The 20,053-nt window shown below is 46.0% G+C and overlaps 3 protein-coding genes across 5 annotated transcripts; 1 reads left to right on the top strand and 2 right to left on the bottom strand.

Moving 5' to 3' along the window:
* Window positions 1-438: 438 nt before the first annotated feature.
* SNIP1 (Smad nuclear interacting protein 1) lies at window positions 439-3,140 on the bottom strand. Its single transcript, XM_049821214.1, has 4 exons — window positions 2,951-3,140; window positions 2,766-2,862; window positions 1,617-2,206; window positions 439-948 (listed from the first exon to the last, which is right to left on the bottom strand). Exons 1-4 carry the CDS (start codon window positions 3,130-3,132, stop codon window positions 684-686), a joined length of 1,134 nt encoding a protein of 377 aa, XP_049677171.1. The 5' UTR covers window positions 3,133-3,140; the 3' UTR covers window positions 439-683.
* Window positions 3,141-3,160: 20 nt separating this feature from the next.
* Window positions 3,161-7,885, top strand: DNALI1 (dynein axonemal light intermediate chain 1). Its single transcript, XM_049821222.1, has 6 exons — window positions 3,161-3,379; window positions 3,468-3,598; window positions 3,695-3,864; window positions 4,708-4,886; window positions 5,181-5,345; window positions 6,859-7,885. The coding sequence occupies exons 1-6, from the start codon at window positions 3,275-3,277 to the stop codon at window positions 6,892-6,894; spliced, it is 786 nt and encodes a 261-aa protein (XP_049677179.1). The 5' UTR covers window positions 3,161-3,274; the 3' UTR covers window positions 6,895-7,885.
* Window positions 7,572-19,607, bottom strand: GNL2 (G protein nucleolar 2). Of its 3 annotated transcripts, XM_049821210.1 has the most exons (16): window positions 19,401-19,607; window positions 19,239-19,323; window positions 17,948-18,042; window positions 17,285-17,424; window positions 15,978-16,162; window positions 15,431-15,497; window positions 13,960-14,118; window positions 13,278-13,391; window positions 12,353-12,481; window positions 11,532-11,636; window positions 11,263-11,421; window positions 11,008-11,115; window positions 10,216-10,649; window positions 9,456-9,535; window positions 8,639-8,733; window positions 7,572-7,752 (listed from the first exon to the last, which is right to left on the bottom strand). In XM_049821210.1, exons 1-16 carry the CDS (start codon window positions 19,462-19,464, stop codon window positions 7,603-7,605), a joined length of 2,169 nt encoding a protein of 722 aa, XP_049677167.1. In that variant the 5' UTR covers window positions 19,465-19,607; the 3' UTR covers window positions 7,572-7,602. The 3 variants fall into 3 exon arrangements, with proteins under 3 accessions (XP_049677167.1, XP_049677168.1, XP_049677170.1); XM_049821211.1 differs by lacking the exon at window positions 13,278-13,391; XM_049821213.1 differs by lacking the exons at window positions 12,353-12,481; window positions 13,278-13,391.
* Between the last annotated feature and the right edge of the window lie 446 nt (window positions 19,608-20,053).

Below are 20,053 nucleotides of genomic sequence, written 5' to 3'. Positions count from 1 at the left end.
ACCTAAAATCCCAGGAAGCGTTTAACTTCTGTGTCAAATTACCTTGTAATTTTCAGGTAGCCTATTCCAGTGAAATGCCCCTCCCTGAAAGTCATCACAAGGCAAACTGAGAACCCCAAACATACAAATACAAGAGGGGCTTTGCAACATTTCTGCCTTTTTAGTGGCGAGCCAGGTAAATTTTCCCATCTAGACCTGGTAACAGGCAAAGGAATTTGGCAAACTCTACCAAACAAGACGTGTTACAAAATGCATCGGGTTACTTTCTAGCTAATATTTCAGTTAAGTAGCATTTTCAAAGGGCTATGACAAAACAGTTAATAAAAATAATTTTAAATATGCCAGCTATGTTTTATATCATTTCCTAGAAGAGGACAGTCAATGTTGAATATTTCCAGCATCAGAGCTTTCACATCCAGGTGCTCTTTCGCTTGTCAGGGGGGGGAAAAAAAAAAAAGAAAAAAAAAAAGCTGTATTTCCTGATATGCAGAACTGTGAAAGATGAATGATCAGTGAAGTCCCCCAAAACAAACTACGAGAACAGACCAGCAACAGAAAAAGGACTTTAAGGCAATAAGAGGCATCAGTGCTGTGATGCTCCGACACTTTACATCCCAATGCACGTTCAACTGCAAAGAATTTCTCTCCCTTGCACCCCGCCCCCCCAATTTCCTCCTCATCTGTTAACTGTCAGACTCTTCCTCCTTCTCCTCCTCCTCATCATCGTCCTTTGTGTTGGCCTCAGATTTGTCTGAAGATTCATGGAGAAGAACATATTCCCTGCTACTAAACCCAAACTTCAGTACATCCTTTTCCTTTAGTTCGTAATAACGCTGAGGTTCAATCCGCTGGTTATTTAGAAAAGTGCCGTTCCCAGAGCCCAGGTCGATTATGTAGGGCCTTACTCTGCGGCCAATGGTACCATCGGCACGAGTGTACTCCACAAGCCTATCAAAACAAAGAACACTGATTCAATCACAACAGCGCGAGACAGAAAACGTAGTCCAAAAGCAGACAGGTTTTCCAACATGTGAGCCCTGCTGCAGTTAACAGCGATCTGTACGTGCAGAGATCTGAACAGGTCTGATGAGAGCAATGAGAAACTGTGTGAGACTGAGCGGATTCTGACAGACTGCATCACTTTCTGAAACTTCTGATGATGTAATACAGTAATTCCTACAACAGAACAGATGGCTGTTCCCTAAGAAAGCATCTTTGTCTCCAGCAGCAAGCAACCCCTGCTGCTTCAGAGGAGATCAGCAGACTTTGTTGTGAAAGACCAAATTAATAAAACCTCTCCTTGAAATACTTTTACTGCCAGTTACACCTGCCGGTTTATTCCAGTTCAGATATACGCACAGTTCCGTCTTTAACCCTGCTGTGTTATTTGTCTTACTAAAAGGCTGCCTGTGGTTAAATGAGAGGAATTACAGATATTTTTGCTTATTGCTAAGACGATATGCAGCAGTCAAACATAAATTCCATCTCTCTCTAACATACTTACAGCAAACTTGTACCTCTCAACTGTGCATACCCAGGGTTTTTCTGTTTGGTTGTTTTTTTCTTCAGAAATTCCTGAACAATCCTGTTTCACCAGCAGGCAGAGTAATACTTACCGGTACTGAAACACAGCGTGCTGCTTTGAGCAGGAGGGATGGTCAATTGGAATATCTGCAATTCGGCGGTGCCTGCCCAGAAGATAAGCACTCTGCCTGTGAATGTACATGACTGGGAGAAACTCGTCATTTTTGAAAGGATAGAGGCGCCATCGCTTCTTCGGAATCCGAGCTTCGGGGGGCTCACTGTACTTAATCACAACACCTCGGAAAGTGTTGGTATCCTCTAGAAGCGCACCAGACAGTTCAAAGCTTGGCTTCTCTTTGTTTACAGAAGCTTTTTCTTTAGGTTTGTTATCAGAGTGCCCGAGTTCTGGATTCTGGTCAACACCGCTGCCTTCATTATTTTGTCGATGCTCTCGTCTTCTCTCGTTATAAAACTCCCTCTCTGCTTGCTGCTCACGGATGTTCTGAACATCCCTCTCTCGCTCATGGCCTCGAACTCCAGGCCTTTCGTTTGGATTCTTCCTTCTGTCTGAGTGGTCTCTGTGTCTGTCTCTGTCACCACTTCTCTCTCTCCTGTGTTCTTGTTCTGATGGGTATCTCTGCTTTCGCTCCTCGTTTCCTCTACGACAATGATCATCTCGCTCCTGTAAGGAAGAATCGCTTATGGTGACGAATTCAGAACTGGAACGAGAAAGCAGCGACTCTACCTCAGCTTTTAAGAAAATCGCAATCCTACGCGTGGAAAACGCCTACCTGGACGTGTCGTGGGCAGAGCTAACGCAAAGCAAGGGAAACTTATTTCCTTGCCAAACTATCTGGATTCTTACCGCTGGCGCCAAATAAAGCAAGATCAAGAAACGGCGCGACGCGTCACCTGCTCTAGGCACGCAAAGAAGCTTGCGGGGACAGCCTGCCTAAGCGGCAAAGGCCGGGTTCACCCGCACATGTGGAGACCCAGGCCTTCAAGGCAAAGCCTGAGGTGGGCAGCACGAGCCAGGAAACGGCCAAGACCCTCCTTTTCCTCACACTCCGCGCCACAAGGACCAGAAGAAAACAACTGCCGGGCGAGAAGTCGTGTTCCGTACCTCGCACGGCCGAGTCTCACAGGAACGGCTGTCGCTGCGGAGCCGGGAAGAGCGCCCGGCCCCGCGAACCCCTCGGCGGACAGCACCGGGCCTCGCTGCTACCGACAGCGCCATTTACCTGCTTCACCTTCACGGCGGCGTGGTGCGGGCTCCGGCTCCTCCTGCCCCGCGGGGACCGGCTCCTCCGCCCGGACTTGCTCTTCCTCTTGGGCGATCTTAAAAACAACGAGAGGAAGGCTGAGCCCCGGGAGCCGCGGCCGGGCGGGGCGCAGCGCGGGGCCCGCAGCCGCCGGGCGGCCCTACCTGCTGCTCCTGCCGCGGCTGCCCTGGCGCGGCCCGGCCGAGCCCCGCCGCTCCTCGGCCGGCGGCGACTGGCTGCCCCGCGCCGAGCGGGAGGCGGAGCGCCGGGGGCTCCGCTTCTCGGCCTTCACCGCCACCTCCCGCCGCCGCCGCCGCTCCCGCCGCCGCTCGGCCGCCGCCTCCATGGCGCCGCCGGCCGCCACAAAGGGAAGTGCGCGCCGCTTCCGGCCCGCGCGCGGAAGCGCTTCCGCCGCCGAGGCGGCCGGCACCGCCCCCGGGCGCTTCTGCGCCTGCGCACGGGCGGTGGAAAACGAAGACCCCGTCGCCATGGCGACAGCGGCCGCGGCCGCCATGATCCCGCCGCCGGACTCGCTGCTGCGGTACAACCCGCCGGTGCTCGTCACCCGCCGCACGGAGAAGCGCTCCCCCGGGGTGAGCGGGGCTGGGCCGGACGGGGCGCCCGCGGGCTACCCGCCGCCCGGCACCTACCGCGCTCCGCTGTCTCTCTCTCTCTCCGCAGGCCCGCCCGCTGAAGGGGACCCCGCCGCCGCCCGCCCCGACGGGGCCCGTCCCGCCGCCCCGGACGGCCGCCGCCGCCGCCGAGTCCGCGAAGCAGCCGCAGGAGCTCCTCAACGCCATCCTGCCGCCGCGGTGAGCGGGGCCGGGCCCGGGCCCGCCCCGGCCCGGCAGAGCCCGACCGGGCCCGCGGGGGGGCACCCGGTGAGGCCCGGTGCTGTGTCGTGACAGGGAGTGGGAGGAGGATAACCAGCGGTGGGTGCAGGAGGTGTCCAGCGCGCCCAGCACCCGCCTGGACGTCGTCCACCTGCAGGAGCAGCTGGACCTGCGGCTGCAGCAGAGGCAGGCGCGGGAGACCGGCATCTGCCCGGTGCGCAGGGAGCTCTACACGCAGTGCTTCGGTCAGTGCCCAAACCGGCGAACGCGGAAAGCATCGCTGCCCCTCACCCGCTCCCCGACGGGCTGGAGCTCCCGCATCTGCGTCCCCGTCAGCGTTCCTCCTTCCAGAAGGTTTAACGTGGCCTCGGTCCCCGCTGGGCAGGGCTGGCTGAGGCGTGCTGGCCGTGCAGGGCGAGGGTTTGCTGCTCCGGCAGCCGCGCTGCCCACGCCTTTGCTGCCAGTCCACAGTTCTTGCGTGCTCTGCAGCTCAGAGGGGTGTGACCCCGACCCACGCTGCCAGCCTTTTTACACAGAGCGCTTTACGCTGCCTTGTCACTCATAAAGCTGACCCTCAGGAGACATGTATGCATGACAGTAAAAGAGGCAAATTCTCTTAGTTCTCCTTAACTCAACAGTTAATTTAAAATAACTTAAAACACTGTATAACTGTTAAGCACTCTTACAGACCCTGATGACCTGCTGCCAGTCTTCCAACTGCAAGAGATCGCCATTGGTTTGAACAGGATCCTTCTGGAGGCTCTCGACTCTCCTGGAGGCTTCCCGATAACTGCAAAAAATCGTTACAAACTTTTAGGTGTTTGCTGTTACAGCTGTAGCAGATCAGTATCACTGTTGTTACCATAGGTTCTGTACCACCACTCTGCTTTCATTTGCTAGCACTCAATGCTATAGCTGTAATGTAACAAACAAGAGAAAAATAAATTATGACTATCTCTGGTAAATCCCCGTTGCTTCTGTGGTGCAGAGAATAGGTAAAAGGCAACAATCTCTGGACCCTGTATGTATCCAGCATTCCCAGAGTACAGTAGCTACTCTAACCAGATTGTCGCCATCTTTCTTTAAAGATGAACTGATCCGTGAAACTACAATTAACTGTGCAGAGCGAGGACTCTTGCTGCTTCGAGTCAGGGATGAAATCCAAATGACAATTGCTGCTTACCAGACGCTGTACGAGAGCAGCATTGCGTTTGGCATGCGGAAGGCACTACAAGCTGAGCAGGGCAAATCTGACATGGAAAAAAGAGTAAGTTAGGCTGTAACCCCATAATGTAGTTTTCTGCACGTGATACTGCATAAGGATATTACATATAAAGTTTTATAGGAAATCAGTTATCTCTGTTTCCACTGGATGGCAGTGAAGATCATCAAAACGCTTGTCTTACTGTTTTCCTAGGGCTTAATTGCACTTCATAAATTAATGTGCTATTCTATCTGGAACGCTTTAAAGACTGTACAACATACAACTTTGTCCCATCTTAACTGAAAATCTTAACTGAAAATTGATTACTAACAAATAAAACTTGTGCTCTTTTCCAAGATTGCAGAGCTAGAAGAGGAAAAGCGGCAGCTGGAAAGACAAGTGAGTGAACAGAAAGCTAAATGTGAAGCCATTGAAAAACGTGAAAGTGAAAGGCAACAGATAGAAGAAAAGAAACACACTGAAGAGGTTCAGTTCCTGAAACGAACAAATCAACAGCTGAAGGTTAGTAAAAAAAACGCAATTCCAAATAGTAATGGTAGAACTTCTCATTTTGTAATTGGAAAGATATAAAAATATCTTTCTCCTTACAGTTTTAAGGGTTACATTTATGATGCATTTGTATGAATGTTCCACTTTCTCTAAATTTTTAATGAAATGGGAAAACAGCACTTTTGCATTCTCTACTTCCTTGCTCAGTCAGCAATTGGTCATTACTAGTAAACCTGATGATGCAAACAACAGGTCGGATTGAATTTGAGTCATACACACATTCGCCAGGGAGAAATTTTTTGAACTTGTTCAGAAAATGATAAATTGCTGGAGAGCAGATGCATGCAGCTGAACCCCAAATGCAGAGGCTTCAAACTTCACTGATACCCCAGGAATCTGTTTCTGCATAACTTGATTGCAAGGTTGTAATGGTTAGCACCCCTTCTCAACTACAAAACAGAAAATCTAGCAAAGGCAAATTAAGAAGTTTTGTTTCTTTGCTGTTGGCCATTAAAGTTGACTCCCTGATAATGAGACACATGACTTAACATTAAATAGTACCTAATAAGAAGAATTGTGTACTTATGCAGTAGGTACTGCATAATTACAGGAGTAATTTTGTGCGTGCTGCTTTGGTGAAAACAGCACTTCTGCTCATTACTTTGATTTTGAAAGGAAAAAAATCCCACCTCTTTTGAGTAAAGAAAAAATGTTACCATAAACAACGTTAAATGTTTCTGGCTACCGCTAAAAACATTTCCTTTACACCGAGCTGCTTTCCTCATCTTCATTGTTCCTACAGTTTCTCCTTTCTAAACCACTGACGTCTTCAGGCCATCTTGAAATCTTTCAGAGCACAAAATGGAATAACTGCTAGATCAAATACATGTTGCCACTGAATCCATGTTTCTTCCTTGAAGTACAACTATTCTTAACAGCTGTGTGTATACTAGTGTTGTAGTTTGTTTTGATGGCAGCTCTAGGAAGAGGACAATCTAAGAGTCCTGGAAGCTTCATGCGCTACACGCTCCCCAAGCATGGGTAGCTCTCCGATCAATCTACTAATTGGGCGTCAAGTTGTCTCAGCAACTGAAAAACTTGCTGTTCCCAGCTACTTTTGTCCCAGAGTCAGAGTTTGTGTTCCAAATGTAAGAGAGCCAAATATTTAACTAACATAGTCCAGCCTGAAGTCAGGCAATTCAGACCACTGTTTCAACAGCTTTTATTTAATTTCCTCTTCAATGCTTTACATTATAAAACGAGTCTTTCATTGTATGGAACCAAGGCCAGCTCTTTTCTTCTCAGAATGCAACAAGTGCGTATGCCAAGAATGAAAAGCTAATTTATAAAACATGTAGTAAGGAATGGAATTGCTAGGGAAAAAACCCTGGCCTGCTTCTCTTGAAGTATTGCAGCATCCCTCAGCTCCTCGCTTTGAATATCTAACAATTTATCACTTTACAGCAACGCGGGTTTATTTTTTAGGTTGAATGTAATGTGACGTACTGTCTCATTTGTTTTTCAGGCCCAACTTGAAAGCATCATTGCACCAAACAAGTAGATTTTTTTGCTGTTCTCCAGGCAGTGCTCAGAAGAGCTGTCAGAGCAAGAAGTTCGCAATTAGTGACAAAGATTTGTCTTCATAAAGCAATCTTGAATTTTCACTTACCAGTAACTGAAGGCAGCGTAATTGTATTATTTCTTTCTTTTTCTCTTGGAGAGTTTTGTTAGTTGTACATCAAAATCCCTTGTCAGAACCCGTAGTAGTAACCTAGGATGAGCAATACCAATGCTCTCTACGTGGCTATTTCTAATGAAAGAGGGGTATGATACCATTCCAAGCATCGCTTCTCAGTGGAAGCAAAAGGAATCTTTACTTGAGATAACCTGTGTAACTAGCTGGTTATACATAGCAAGCAGACATGGGAAAGATAAGTCACTGTAGTCATATGAAAAACTCCATAAAGCTAGTTTCCAGAAAAAAAAACCCAAAACACAACAAAACAAACAAACCACCACCACTGAATAACACTTCAGGATATGTTTTGCCAATGCAGTGTTTACTGGCCTTAGATGGTGATGTGGAAATACCACGGTCTCCAACTGCATAAAGAACTTTCAGATGATGCAGAAACAAAGAGTGAGATGCTACTCCTGGGAACAAGACAGACAAGTCAAACTAGGCTTTGAATGGGAACTACAAGTTTTATATTAAAAAAAGCCACTGCATACTAGAGCTGTTTTATGTAAAATTTAATAGAATAAGCAGTTATTGCTTATGTTTGTATTTTTTGTGCTTTGATCTTTGTTCCTCCAAGCCAGTTTTTTTCTTGTTCTTATTCTTATTTTTCACGTTGTGAGTTTCATAATACCGGACTCCAACTTTCTTGGAGCGCTGCTGCCTCTCTGCTCGTCTTCTCTGCAAATACACACAAAACACATTAGCAAATCCACAGTATCCATAGCCTGAATTTGTTTGCATTCTTTCAAACGTTGTTCACTTTGCATTCCACATGCCTTAAGTAAAATAAATAATTTCAAACAAAACATTACTGATGTGAATATATGGACATTGATACAGAACCCACCCACCCATGCTCTTAAAATGTTAACAAAGGAAGATACACTTTAATCTTTACAGAAGTAGTAAACAAGATACAAGAAGCAACCTGATGGGCATAGTCACGTAAGAGGTCCTTAACAGCAGATGTGACAGAACGTTCGTAAATGGAATTCAGTCTTCTCCTCCCCTCCCCCCAGTCTTCTGCTCCCCTTTCCAAAAAGCCCTTGCTGTACAAGTTTGCTTACAAATCACTTTCAAAGTCCTACAGACAGACTATTTCACTTGGTATTTAAGTTACTCTAGAAGAACTGTTTAGACTTGACTAACATGAACAGAAAATAGCAGCAGCAGCTCTCTTTCAAGACAGAACAGTACTGCCCATCTAGTTCCAAATTCTCCCATCTCTCAGCATTTAGACCCCTGCTCTCTTAACAGCATCAGTGGGCAAGCTAATGCTGAAAGCAGAACGGTTACCCACAAAGGATTCTCCCCTTCAACACTCGTTCTGTCGTGGTTCCTGCTGGATCCCTTTTATGGGTCCATGCTCAGCTGGAATATGCTGCTGTCACATCTCAGGTCAGCAGCAAGTCACCCTGTCTTCACATTCACCCTACCTCAGCTACAATCCCCACGCTCCTCTCCCTCCTACTAGCGCCCAGCCTCAAAGCTCTTAAGTGGTAATGGGAAACCTATGTATAAAAAAAGCCAGCTCATTTGTTGTACTACAAGAAATCACACTTACTTCTTTGGATGTAAGTTTCTTGCAAGGCTGTTTACCCAAAAGGTCATCATCATCTTCCTCTTCTCCTTTCCTTTTTCTTTTCTTCTCTGTGCTGCCTGCAAACAGCAGAGATCACATACTTGGGCATCTTCCAAACCACCCATCTCTTTTGCAGCACTTAAGACTGGGGTCACCATCCCATTTTCTTCAGCAAAGCTTTCCTTTGGTCGTATTTTAATAGCTTCTACCAAAACAACATGCATGGTCCTTACCAGAGAATCACTCGCTATTACTATGAAAACTGCTCTTGAGAAGCAGACTGCTTAAAGTCTCATGCAAGTCCAGAAGAATTTCATAGTCTTGTCAGAAGAGGGTTCTCCCACCATTTAGCCTTTAATCAAACTTACTATGGAAACTGAAGCCACACTCTTGAAATCACCCCAATAAAACCTATAGCCTGAAGTAGCTCTGTGCTTTTATAATGTCGTAAACCCGTTCCACTCCCTTCTGTGTAATATTACACCGTGTGGAATGGAAGTTGCTCAGACTGCAATCTGCCCATACCACCATTCTTTTGGAAATACAACATTTGTCTTTGCTTTACCCTCATTCACTAGTAGAAGGACATACCTTACTATACAGACAGGTGTTCTATAGAAAGGCTACAGCAAGGTCATCGGGCAGCCCTTAGGTTAGCTATGGAAACATTTAAATAGCTTTAGGGGAAAAAGAACTTGCAATCAGGAGCTAATGAACGCTTCCCCCCCCAGCTCCCTCTCTTCTCTTCCTTAAAGGATTTCCAAATGTAAATTAAGAACATCTGCTAATCTTGTTTTACCTCTGTCTTCAGTTTCTTTGGGTTCTTCAGACTTCTGCACGGATTTTGCAAACACTTTTTCACTCAGCTGCTTAGGGATTCTACAAAAGATAAAATAAGCAATAAAAGAATGTCATAACACAAAATGTAACCGTCTCCGAGAAATGATCAGTCTCCAACAGATCCCAGTAGCCTGTAAGCAGCAAAGCCACAGCTTCTGCACCTCAAAAACATATTACAGTAATCTTGTCTCCAGTTACTGGGCTTGTGCGCTGCACAAAGGGACAAAATATAACACTTAACCTTGAAATCTTAGTCCTCACAAGGCTGGTGTATGAGCTTTGCTAAAACTGGTCCTGCTGGATGAGCTGGGATACTCTGGTACATGCATGGAGACCAGCTGGCATATCCACGTAGGGCATTAGCCTTGGTACTGCTCAAGAAAGAATGCAGCATCAAGGAGAGATCCAAGGATGCAATATTGCTACCCAGAATACCAACAGATTTCTAATCCATAGCTTAAGAGGCAGCTCTCCAAAAGCAAGAACATTTTTAGTTAGGCTAGTAAACAGGACTTCTTGGAATAATCTTTCAAAAACAAACTGCTGCTTGGCCAAAGTTCAAATATTTATGGCTAAGCTAGATAAGCTGTGGCAACTTGTGGGTGGCAACACAGAGGAACCAGTCAAGCAAATCATGAATGGAGCAAAACCACAGCAGAACCGCATTAACTCTTTCCCCCCCCTGCGAAACACTTGAGTCACTGAACAGATTCAGATACCTTATTGCTGAGAATCTCTTGGCTTTGGCTTTATCCAGAAATTTTTTGTATTTTGCAATCTTCTCCTCCAAAGCCTTAAGAACCGCCTTAGAGCTCTCCCTGGCACCTGGTACAGCCAACTGCGATTCCTCCTCTACTGAATCTTGATGTTGCTCATTTTCCTCTTTCTCCTCTTCCTGCTCCTCCTCTCCAGAAGAATCATTGTCTGTTTCATCAAAGCCTGGCACATCTACAGGAACCAGGTCTTCTTCTGAGAACTGAGGTGCCACATTAATCCTCCCAAAGTTCTGCCGAACACGTGACATGAGTTGCTTAATTTCAGTGTCTGTATTATTCTTCTCTTCTGCTGGCTCCACACTTGATGCTACCGACACAGAGATTTTCTCTTCATTATTATCTTGGCTTGATGTCATAGCTACTTCCAATGCAGGAGGCTACAAGAAAGTAATGGATGTGTTATCCACAAAGTCTGTCCCACCATCTCTGAGAGCAATTTCCATTTTATCTCTTTGGAAAAAGTCTATTGGAAAAAGTCTAAGATAACAGGCTAACAACGGGAGAATTACTGACACTTCTGGTAGTCAGAAGATTGAAAAATGGCTCAGACATCTCTGCAAAGAGCACTGCTACCTGATCCTCACCAAATTCAAGCGTCACCTGAATTACCAGACCTGAGCAGAGTCCAAGACATGCACTGCCCAAGTTACATGGGCACTCTGGGAAAAAGAACAGTGAATACCATTAGGAGAACTGAATAACATACAAGAAGAGGCACAAGCATCACATTCTCACCTGGGGACCTGTTTCTGCATTTGGTGGCTTCACAAAGAATGGGATTCTGCCCCTCTGCCAGTCATTGAGAACCATCTTGCTCACAGTTTGCAGGTCAGGCTCACCACCCTGAAAGAACCCAGTAACAGATTATGTCCACATTTGCAGGGCATACCACCTTTTAATTACCTATAAGCAACAGAAACATTTCTATTTCCCATGTTCAGTAACAGGCCACATGCTCTTCCAGCCTGCAAATGAAGAAAGTCATCACACCTTTAGCAGTTTTCCAGTCCTACAAGCAAGTTTCTCAAGGAAGTCTTCTGTATCCTTCCAGGAATCAATCTTGTACGTCTTTCTGATGTACTCTGGTTTGGCTCTTTCCAGCACCGCACTAATATGATCTTCAGGGCTCTTAATCTTTTCAACTTGAACCTGGAAACAAACGGTAGAATATCAACCCTTTGGGAAGTGTGCATTCATTTCTTTGAACCCATGGTATTGACAACAGCAAAGATCTTCCAGCATTTAGTGCAGATACATACCACTCCCTTCAGCACAATGTCTGTTTCTGTGTCTCCAGAGGGATAAACTACACCTGGGCAGTCGATGAGAAAAATCCGCCGCATCAAAGTAATGTATTGCCATACCTGAAAGAGATCAGTAGTTCCCCATGTTACCTCCTTCCACACAGCTCTGTTCTGATTTTTAAATGCACAGTTCTAACACACAGGATTCATCTTAGGAACTTGGCATTAACAGACAACGCACTATAACTTGGCATTTTTGTTAGCTAGCCAAGACATATTGCACCTTGCTCCTGAATCAGCCAATGCTATCCCTAAGGTTTTGCACCAAACTACTAACTCACAGGACCAAGGTGAGGAAACTACAATCACAACAAACTCCGATATTCTGTGGTCTTCCTCTTCCATGATCCTTAACTTTAGTGATATTTAGTAGTAAAATGAACAGGCTAGCAAAGAAGATTCCCGTAACTTAGTCTTCTTGTTTACGGTCACATTCTTGAAGAACAGAGTTAGAAAACCAGCACTAACAGAGCCTGACAGCACAAATATACCAAATAATGTGACTTGGGAAAGTGCAGACCCTGAGTGAGGGCCGCTGAGCATTCAGATCACAGCGCTGCTGTACAGGTAGAGTGGGAACTCAGGAATGCTTCCAGCAGCAGTGCTTCAGAGCAATGCCTGTTGATCAGCCATTCCTCAAACTCAGGGTCACATAGCCTGTACAGTTCAAGTGTTAAGACTTGAAAACATCACTGAGCTAATTTTTCATTAATTCTGCCTTTGACAATGCACTTACATAACTAATTTTTATCTTTAATGTAGGGATCTCTTCCTACCTTTGTTTCACCTGCAATAGGGGCCACACTGCAGACCTTCTTAGACCGTAATGTATTGATCACTGAGCTTTTGCCAACATTTGGATAACCAATGAAACCCACGCTGATCTGTTTCTTGTCAGAGTGTAACTGTTAAGAAATAGCACATCCTTTTAAGATCTCATAGAGAAAGACAGAATTACTACAGTTCTGAACATTTAGGCAGCTACTGTTCTCACTATATTGGAAAGCAAAGGGGACTCCGAAATACCAGGTCAAAAAATGAGATCAGCTCTTTTCTATCAAGAGAAATGTATAAGGGTACAACCAACTTGCCATCCAAGAACTCCAAGCATTGAGGAAAATATCTGCTACTTCAAAAAGAAGACATGAACCCCTTGCACTCCTTGTTGCTCTAAAATTACTTGTGAACGCCTTATTTAGAAACCGTTTATGATGAGAAACCAAGCAAATACAAACAGTAGATGGGAATAGAATATAGATGTGGCCTGAAGAGTCAGTAACTAATCTAAAGGCAACAGAAGGTGCCTTTCTTGAAAAATGAAGACACTTAAAAGGGCAATACCTTAATAGAATATGCATACATGCAGGACAAACAGGTGTGAAATACCTTCCTCTCCTACACATTCAGATGAGACCTAGGAGTGTCAACTGGATACTCTGTCTACAACAAACCTAGGCCAGAGACTGATGGTCCAACCCACTCTTTGTGGATCTCCTCAGTTTGACAAACGTTTTGAACATATTTGAAAGAATATTTTCCATTTTCTCTCCAAAGAAGGGAGTTTTATTGATGGAGTCGTTTGCTGACAGAATGGCCATCAGAAAGTGTACTGATCCCCAAACGCTAACAAAACAGAGGACTCCACACTAAACACCTCCCCCTCCCCAAACAACAATAAAAATCACCAAAATTATTCTGTACCTTTCCAAACTGCCTTAAAAGCTGTATAAAAGCACCTTTGCCAAAAGGGTTTGTGAGGCTGGCATGAAAAGCAAGTGTTGGATACTCCTGGGATAGGACAGCAACCCAGCGCTTCTAAAGAGGAAAACATTACTTGGTTAGGGATCCTGTGCTGCAGAGGTGATGCAACAATCTGCTTATAAGCAGAAGTACACAGCATCTTCACTTGGGTCACAAATGTAACTGTCTATGAAAACTGCTATATGAGAACCTTTGAAGCATTTCACCAACCCAATAGCTAAAAGGTCTGAGTATTGTTTTTATAAAAGACAAACAATTTCCCAAAAACGCCTTCACTGCTAGCTAAAACTAATTAGTTTAACAATATAAAGCAAACCAGCTGTAGTGGATATGGATCTTACGCAGACTAACATTTAGCATACTCTGGAGACATCAGCTGAACTGTTAAATCCAGACAGAGGAAGTAGAGAATTTGTGGCTGGTGAGTGTTGCTCAACTCAGCCAAACTTGGACAGATTTACATTGTAATTGTTACTTTTATAGCAAGGCAAGCAGAGAGTTCCCATTGACCCAGTTACATTATGGCCTTTGAGACCAGCATGAGGACTGGCAACAGAATTAAAGCAGAGGCTACAAAAGGAACAAAGAAGGTCCAAGCAGTAACAGGCAGGAGTGTGCTTACAGTAGCCCAGGTAGGAACAAGATCACATTTATTCAGGACAAAAATGAGATGTTTCCAATGTTTCTCCTTTTTAAGATAAGATTCCACATGAGGGGAGCGAGTACCCATGGGATCCCTGGCATCAAGAACTTGAACAACAACATCTGATGAGTCTATCACCTGAAAAAAAAAAAATCACATAGAAGGAAAGGATTTTACAGAAAGTAAGATGTCTATACCTCCCCAAAGTTTCTAAACTAAAACATTAATTTAAAAACTTTGTATCCTTCACGAACAACTGTTACTTCCGCATAGACTACTGAAGCTTAGACTAATATCCACCGATCTTCCACTCTCTCTTCTTGCTCCCCTCCAGATTCAGGCTAATACCTTTTACCTGTTCTTAGGCACCAGGAAAATGCTGGTAGCACTTGAGAAAGAAAACACTGCACCCAAATGGGAAAATTAATTGCTTCAGTAGACAAAAACAATGTTTGCCATCCATTCTGCAGCAATTCAATTCTGCCATTTCATAAAGGATCAGGATATAAAACATGTTTTCTGGATCAATATGAAACACACAACCAAGTAGGAACCTGCTGTTAGTCCGCTAAGCATCTACAGCAGGGAGCTGTCATTTTATGACTTGTTTCAAGCCAAGTGAATTTGTTTCACAGCTATTTCCTGCATTTTTGGCAGCATCTTACTGAAATCTGTTTTGCTCTATCATTCCCAGTGCTTTTAGATCCAAATGAAGAGGTTTTAAGCTACATTCAGAAATTCAGAGCAAAAAGTCAAGCAATTTCACACCTAACAGTCACCGAGAGCGCACAAACTGCTCTTACAGCCCTAATGCATTCTCAGTCTCCATTTCTCTAACAGTCAAGGTGGCTCATGGGGAACTGAGGGTCAGAGCCCTCCAAAGACGACCCTATCAATATGCCACATGTTTTTTGCCTAACAAAACTTAAGGGCATGTGACTGGCTTATTTGTGGTGAAGATCCAGGAACCTAAGAGAAGCTAACACCTTCCCTCTGCCAGTTGATCTCTAGATCATCTATTTTAAGGATGTTTGTTCCAGTGAGATGAGAACTCAAGAATCAAGCTTAGTCAGGCAGAGAGTTGAAAATGAATCTCTGCTCTCTTCTACAGCTGGCTTTCTCTGTTTGTGTTTATGTACCATATCAGTACCAGGAAAAGGGTGTATGGTTTCAAGTCAGTCCATTCCAACCAGGCTGACAGGAAAGCAGGCAAGGGAGTGACAAACTCAGGACATCGCTGCATGAAGAAAGTCACTGTCTTAACGTTTCTAAGAAACTTTACAGCAAGTTCAGTTGTATCAAAGCTTCCCTAACAGAGCCATGAATGGTTTTTCAGAGCTGTTCTGATTATTGCTATTGTATAGGATTTCCAGTGGTGTGCTGAAAGACTTGACATCATAAAGGCTGAAAGATAGACATGACTCTGCTGCAAATTATAAATGTTGCTTACCTTGTAGAGCTCACCCCAGATTCTTTTGGACTGTCCTTTCTTATATATTTCCTCTTGTGCTTCATCCCTGAAAGTGGATTACCAGAGACATCAGTAACAGGGTTACAGCATTGTCTTCTCTCAAGCCATTTACAGACCAAAGAGGAGATGAGGCCCAAGTAACAGATAGCTGGGATTTAGCCCCGGTCCCTGTGCTCCACCTTCAATCTACCCATCTGCAGAAAGATCCTATAAACATGCACTCTTTCAAAGATTCCTATCTGCCTACCAGTCAGTTCCTTATCGAACCCAAAATGTGAGTTTGGAGATATTCTGACATGCAACAGAAAATGAATTATGAATGAAGACAGAAAAGTCTCATGGAAGCAACAGTTTGGTTAAAAACATAGGGACAAAACAGGATTAAAAAAAATCCCAAATTCAACTGATATCACTTTCCTTACTCCTCATACAGCAACAGCATCGATAGATGTACTACATACTTCTTTAAAAACAAAGCTGGCTCTTCAGAACTGTAAACAATGAATAATTTCTTCTTTCTATTTACCTTACACCAGTGTCTTCTATCACCAGGTCTCGGTCCTTGCCCTGATCATAAGATCCTGATGAGGCTTCGGCATTCTCCACCAGAGACTGCACATCGCTTGCAGAAAGATTTGGTCTTTTCCTCTGTGATTTGGGGCCAAATGTTGTTTCAAATGTTTCTGTGTCAAGAATGTGAACTCTGGAGGTCTAAAGAAAAACAGGTTCTTAAAAAAAACCCCACAAGCACTGTTTTTTCCATCTCTCATGACACGCAGTGAACAAGACCTTCGTTCAACACAACTCTGCAACCTGTGACAAGAGTTACAGGCACTTTCCTAACAATGTTTGAGTTTTCCAGCTTAATCTTTGATAAACGTAAGAGTGGATATTTAATAAGCAACAAAACACATCACACTTGCCAAAGAACTACGCTTCAATTCTTTCACCATAAGTGATGTCAAATGTAATTAAAGCTACCATGATGAAAATTCAGCTGCTATCTTTGATCATTTCTTATTTTTTCTAACAAGTGCACAAATCTCGCCAAACTCACAGATTTTTGTCAGGGATAATTACAATCAAAACTGTAGATTTTAAAGCCTGCAATGAATGCCAACTTTCCTCCAAATGGCATACAATTCATTGCTGAAAGAAGTAATTTGTTTCTGTAATGCACATCTTAGTTTCTTATGATTTTTTCCTTAATTTAGGTAACATTTTTATGACATAAACCTGGAAAGTTTCCATATGAAGAAATAGCTAGCAAGAGTCCAAAATAATAGTTCAGACATTATGAAAGAAAACTGGTAATATCTAAAACTTGATGTACTAGAAATGAAGGCTGCATGCACAAGAATTTCTGATTCAAGATAAAAAGCACATATTTGAGTTCAAATTCATCATACGAGAATGTCTGCAGTGTGAAGCATCCTCAAAAAAGGTCCCTCTGTCATGGGAGCTATTAGAAGCATTAGAACATAAGGTGGCAAGCTGCAACAGTCATCCTAAGCTGGTACGCTAACCTAGGATGTTTTAGGGTAAGTTTCCTACCGAAAAATGAAAATGTCTAATAATTAATAGATCTTCTCATAAACTATGGGGAAGTAATACACTGCTTCTTTGCCTTCACATTTGATGTCCATAGTGACAAGCTGTCAAAAATATCCTTCCCCGAGTCACCTGCTCTAATTGCCCCTCCCAATGCTTCTAGAAACACAGCATTTCACCAGACTGAACAGAGACAGCATGATCACCTGCAGATAAATAAAATTCATGACACCTTTGCCCACACAACCCAGCCTTCACCCTGTACAGATGAACGATACCCACGTGTGGTTTAATCCGATCATAGAAAAGGGACATTGGCAACTTCCTTTGCTTCATGACCACTCTGTAAGGATCTTTCATGACAGTTTCCATTTCTTCTTGAAATTTCTGTAGGGATGATTGCTTGATCACACGTGTATTTCCTGCATGTAAAAATACATATTGTACCTGACCACTCCTCATCTTAACTGCTTCAGAGACCCCAGGTACACTAATACAATATTAATATTCCATCTGGAATAAAAAATACCAGTGACAAAAAATAGAAGATTTTACTTGCGACAAACCCCAAATTAGCAAAAAATAAGCCAACCCCTTTCTTTCCCACTATTTAAAGAAAATTTTTAAAAGTATCCCTCAGACACTTAACATACATAGGCTACAACACATGTACACACAGGCAAACCCCAGAAAATGACCAAAGGGGACAGAATAACCACACTTTAGAGGAGTGCACAGAAAGCAAACATCCAAAGTACAGGTACATGCGAAGCATAAGCCTATACCCAAGCCTACGGTGGAGATCCTTCACCTCCATTTTCAGTATCTGTCCCACACAGCACTGAGACCACAATTCTGAAATAAACACCCTCCAAACACATAAAGTTCAACAGTTTTTAAGCTTGCTGAGTCTGCAAGTTGAAAAACAAACAAAAAACAACTCACCAAACCATTTAATATTTGGTTCCACTCTTGCAACTGTGCCTGGTGCCACTGTTGATTGATACTGTAGAGGCTTAATCACTTTACCATGTTTGTTTCTAAGCGAAGAATGAGAACACATGTAACTACGCAGGGCAGCACACACCCCTCTAGCACTTTTGTTCACTAGACCAGAAGTACATCCACAAAATCCAGGAAGACCCTTCATCTAGAACCAGTGCCCCTGAGACTGTTAACAGAGACAGTACTGCCTGTAAAGGCTAATTAACTTAAACACTGCAGCAGAAGCGATGTTGGCGAGTGCACACTCCAAAGTCTCACTCCACCGTGACCAGACTCTTGATGAAGGCTGCTTATGTCAGACCGGGAATGGCCTATTGGGTTGCAAAAAGTACCAATGTACAATTTCCTAGTAAACCCTGCTTTCTTCTCTCATGGGCTCACATGGAACTTTTCAATCAGCTCTACCCATCAGCTGGTGCACAGCACTCACCGTAAGATGATTTCCAAGTTGAGACCTGCCTGAAATTTAATAATTTTTGAAAATACATATTCCCCAGTCTGCTCTCAAAACAAAGTGAAATCTGGCAAAACAACACACAACCGCTAATCTGAACCAGGACCCTCAGAACACTCTGCAGCATCTACAAGATGGCAGACACACATGTTTATGAGGTGGGAGCTGCTCTGCAGCCAGCAATTCTCAAGCAGAGTGAGGGGCTGTCTCTCCGTGAAAGAGCCGTGTGGAAGTCAGGCTCTTCAGACATTTTGAGGTGAGCTTTAAAGTTACACTGTTGTGGGAAATAAAGGAATTCTGAGCATTTTTGGGGTTCACGACATTCCAGGGAGAGCACATCAGCTGTTCTGCACCCTGTGTTTTCCAGCTGCATTCCCTGATACACACCGCTGGTCTGTTTGGAGCTCAGGACGAGGTTTCCCAGCTCACGGTATCACAGGAAACACAGAGGAGCAGCTCCGCGCCAATAAGCGGGCATTTTGGCATCAGACTATGGGCAGCGGCCCTCACCGCGGCTGAACGTGCATGGGCAGCGGAGGCCACGCTGCTGCTCGGCACCGACTGCGCCACAAGGCTCCGGTCTGTCCCGCAGACCGCAGCCCAGCAGCGTTACCGACAGCGCAGTTACCGGCGCCCGCTCGCCGCCGCGCCCGGCGGGAGCCCGGCCCCGCGGGAAACCGGCCAGCGCCTCCGCTCGGGCGGGCGCACGGAGGCGCCTGCGCCCCGCGGCACCGGTAACGGGACCCCGTCGCCTCCCGCGGGCCGAGCCGCGCTCACCTCCGCTCCTTCTGCCGGTACATGTTGAGGCGCCGGATGGTGGCTCGGTCCCGCATGTTGTTTCCTCCCGCGCCCCCGACGCGATCTGCGGAGACAAGACAGCGTCAGGCCCGGCCCGGCCCGCTACGGCCCGGCCCGGCCCGCTACGGCCTCCGCACGTACCGGGGTTGGTGCTGGCGCGGGAGGGGTTGATGGTGCTGCGGCCCTTGTAGCGTGGCTTCACCATTGTGCCGAGCGGAGCGTCCTGCGCGGGACGGGACGGGACGGGACGGGACGGGACGGCGCTCACAGCCGGACCGGGACGAACCGAAAGGCCGCTCCGCCACACTCGCCGCACCGGGCAGGAAGCGGCAGCTCAAGCTCTTCCGGCGTGAGGGTCAGCGGCATGACACACTTCCGCTGAGTCAGTCTTCCGGCTGCGCAGGCGCATCAGGTTGCCCTGGCAACCACGTCTGCCGCCGGTCGCCGTGGCAACGCGTGGGGCTGGCCCGGCCGTCCCCGGTGTCCGTGTCCCGGCGTGTCCGTGTGTCCCGATGTGTGTCCCCCGGTGTCCCGTCGTGCCACCCCCCCCCCCCGGCCCCGCCGTGCCTCCCGGCGCGGCGAGAGGGGCTGCGGCCCGTGGGGCCCGGCGGGGCGGCCTGTGCCGCGGGGCGCTCCCGGCCCGTCCCAGCGCGGCCTGCGGGGCGGGCGGAGGGCGGTGGGCCGCAGGGCCCCGTCCGGAGCGGAGGGCGGGAGGCAGCCCTGGCCGGCCGGTGCTGTCCGGCCGGGACTCCCGCCCTGGGCCCGGGGCGCGGGCCGTGTCAAGGGCAGGGGAG

The sequence above is a fragment of the Accipiter gentilis genome, chromosome 17 (assembly GCF_929443795.1).
Source record: "Accipiter gentilis chromosome 17, bAccGen1.1, whole genome shotgun sequence".
Classification (NCBI taxonomy): Eukaryota; Metazoa; Chordata; class Aves; order Accipitriformes; family Accipitridae; genus Astur; species Astur gentilis.
Note: the sequence above shows the minus strand (reverse complement) of the source record. Positions and strands in the feature narration are given on the sequence as shown.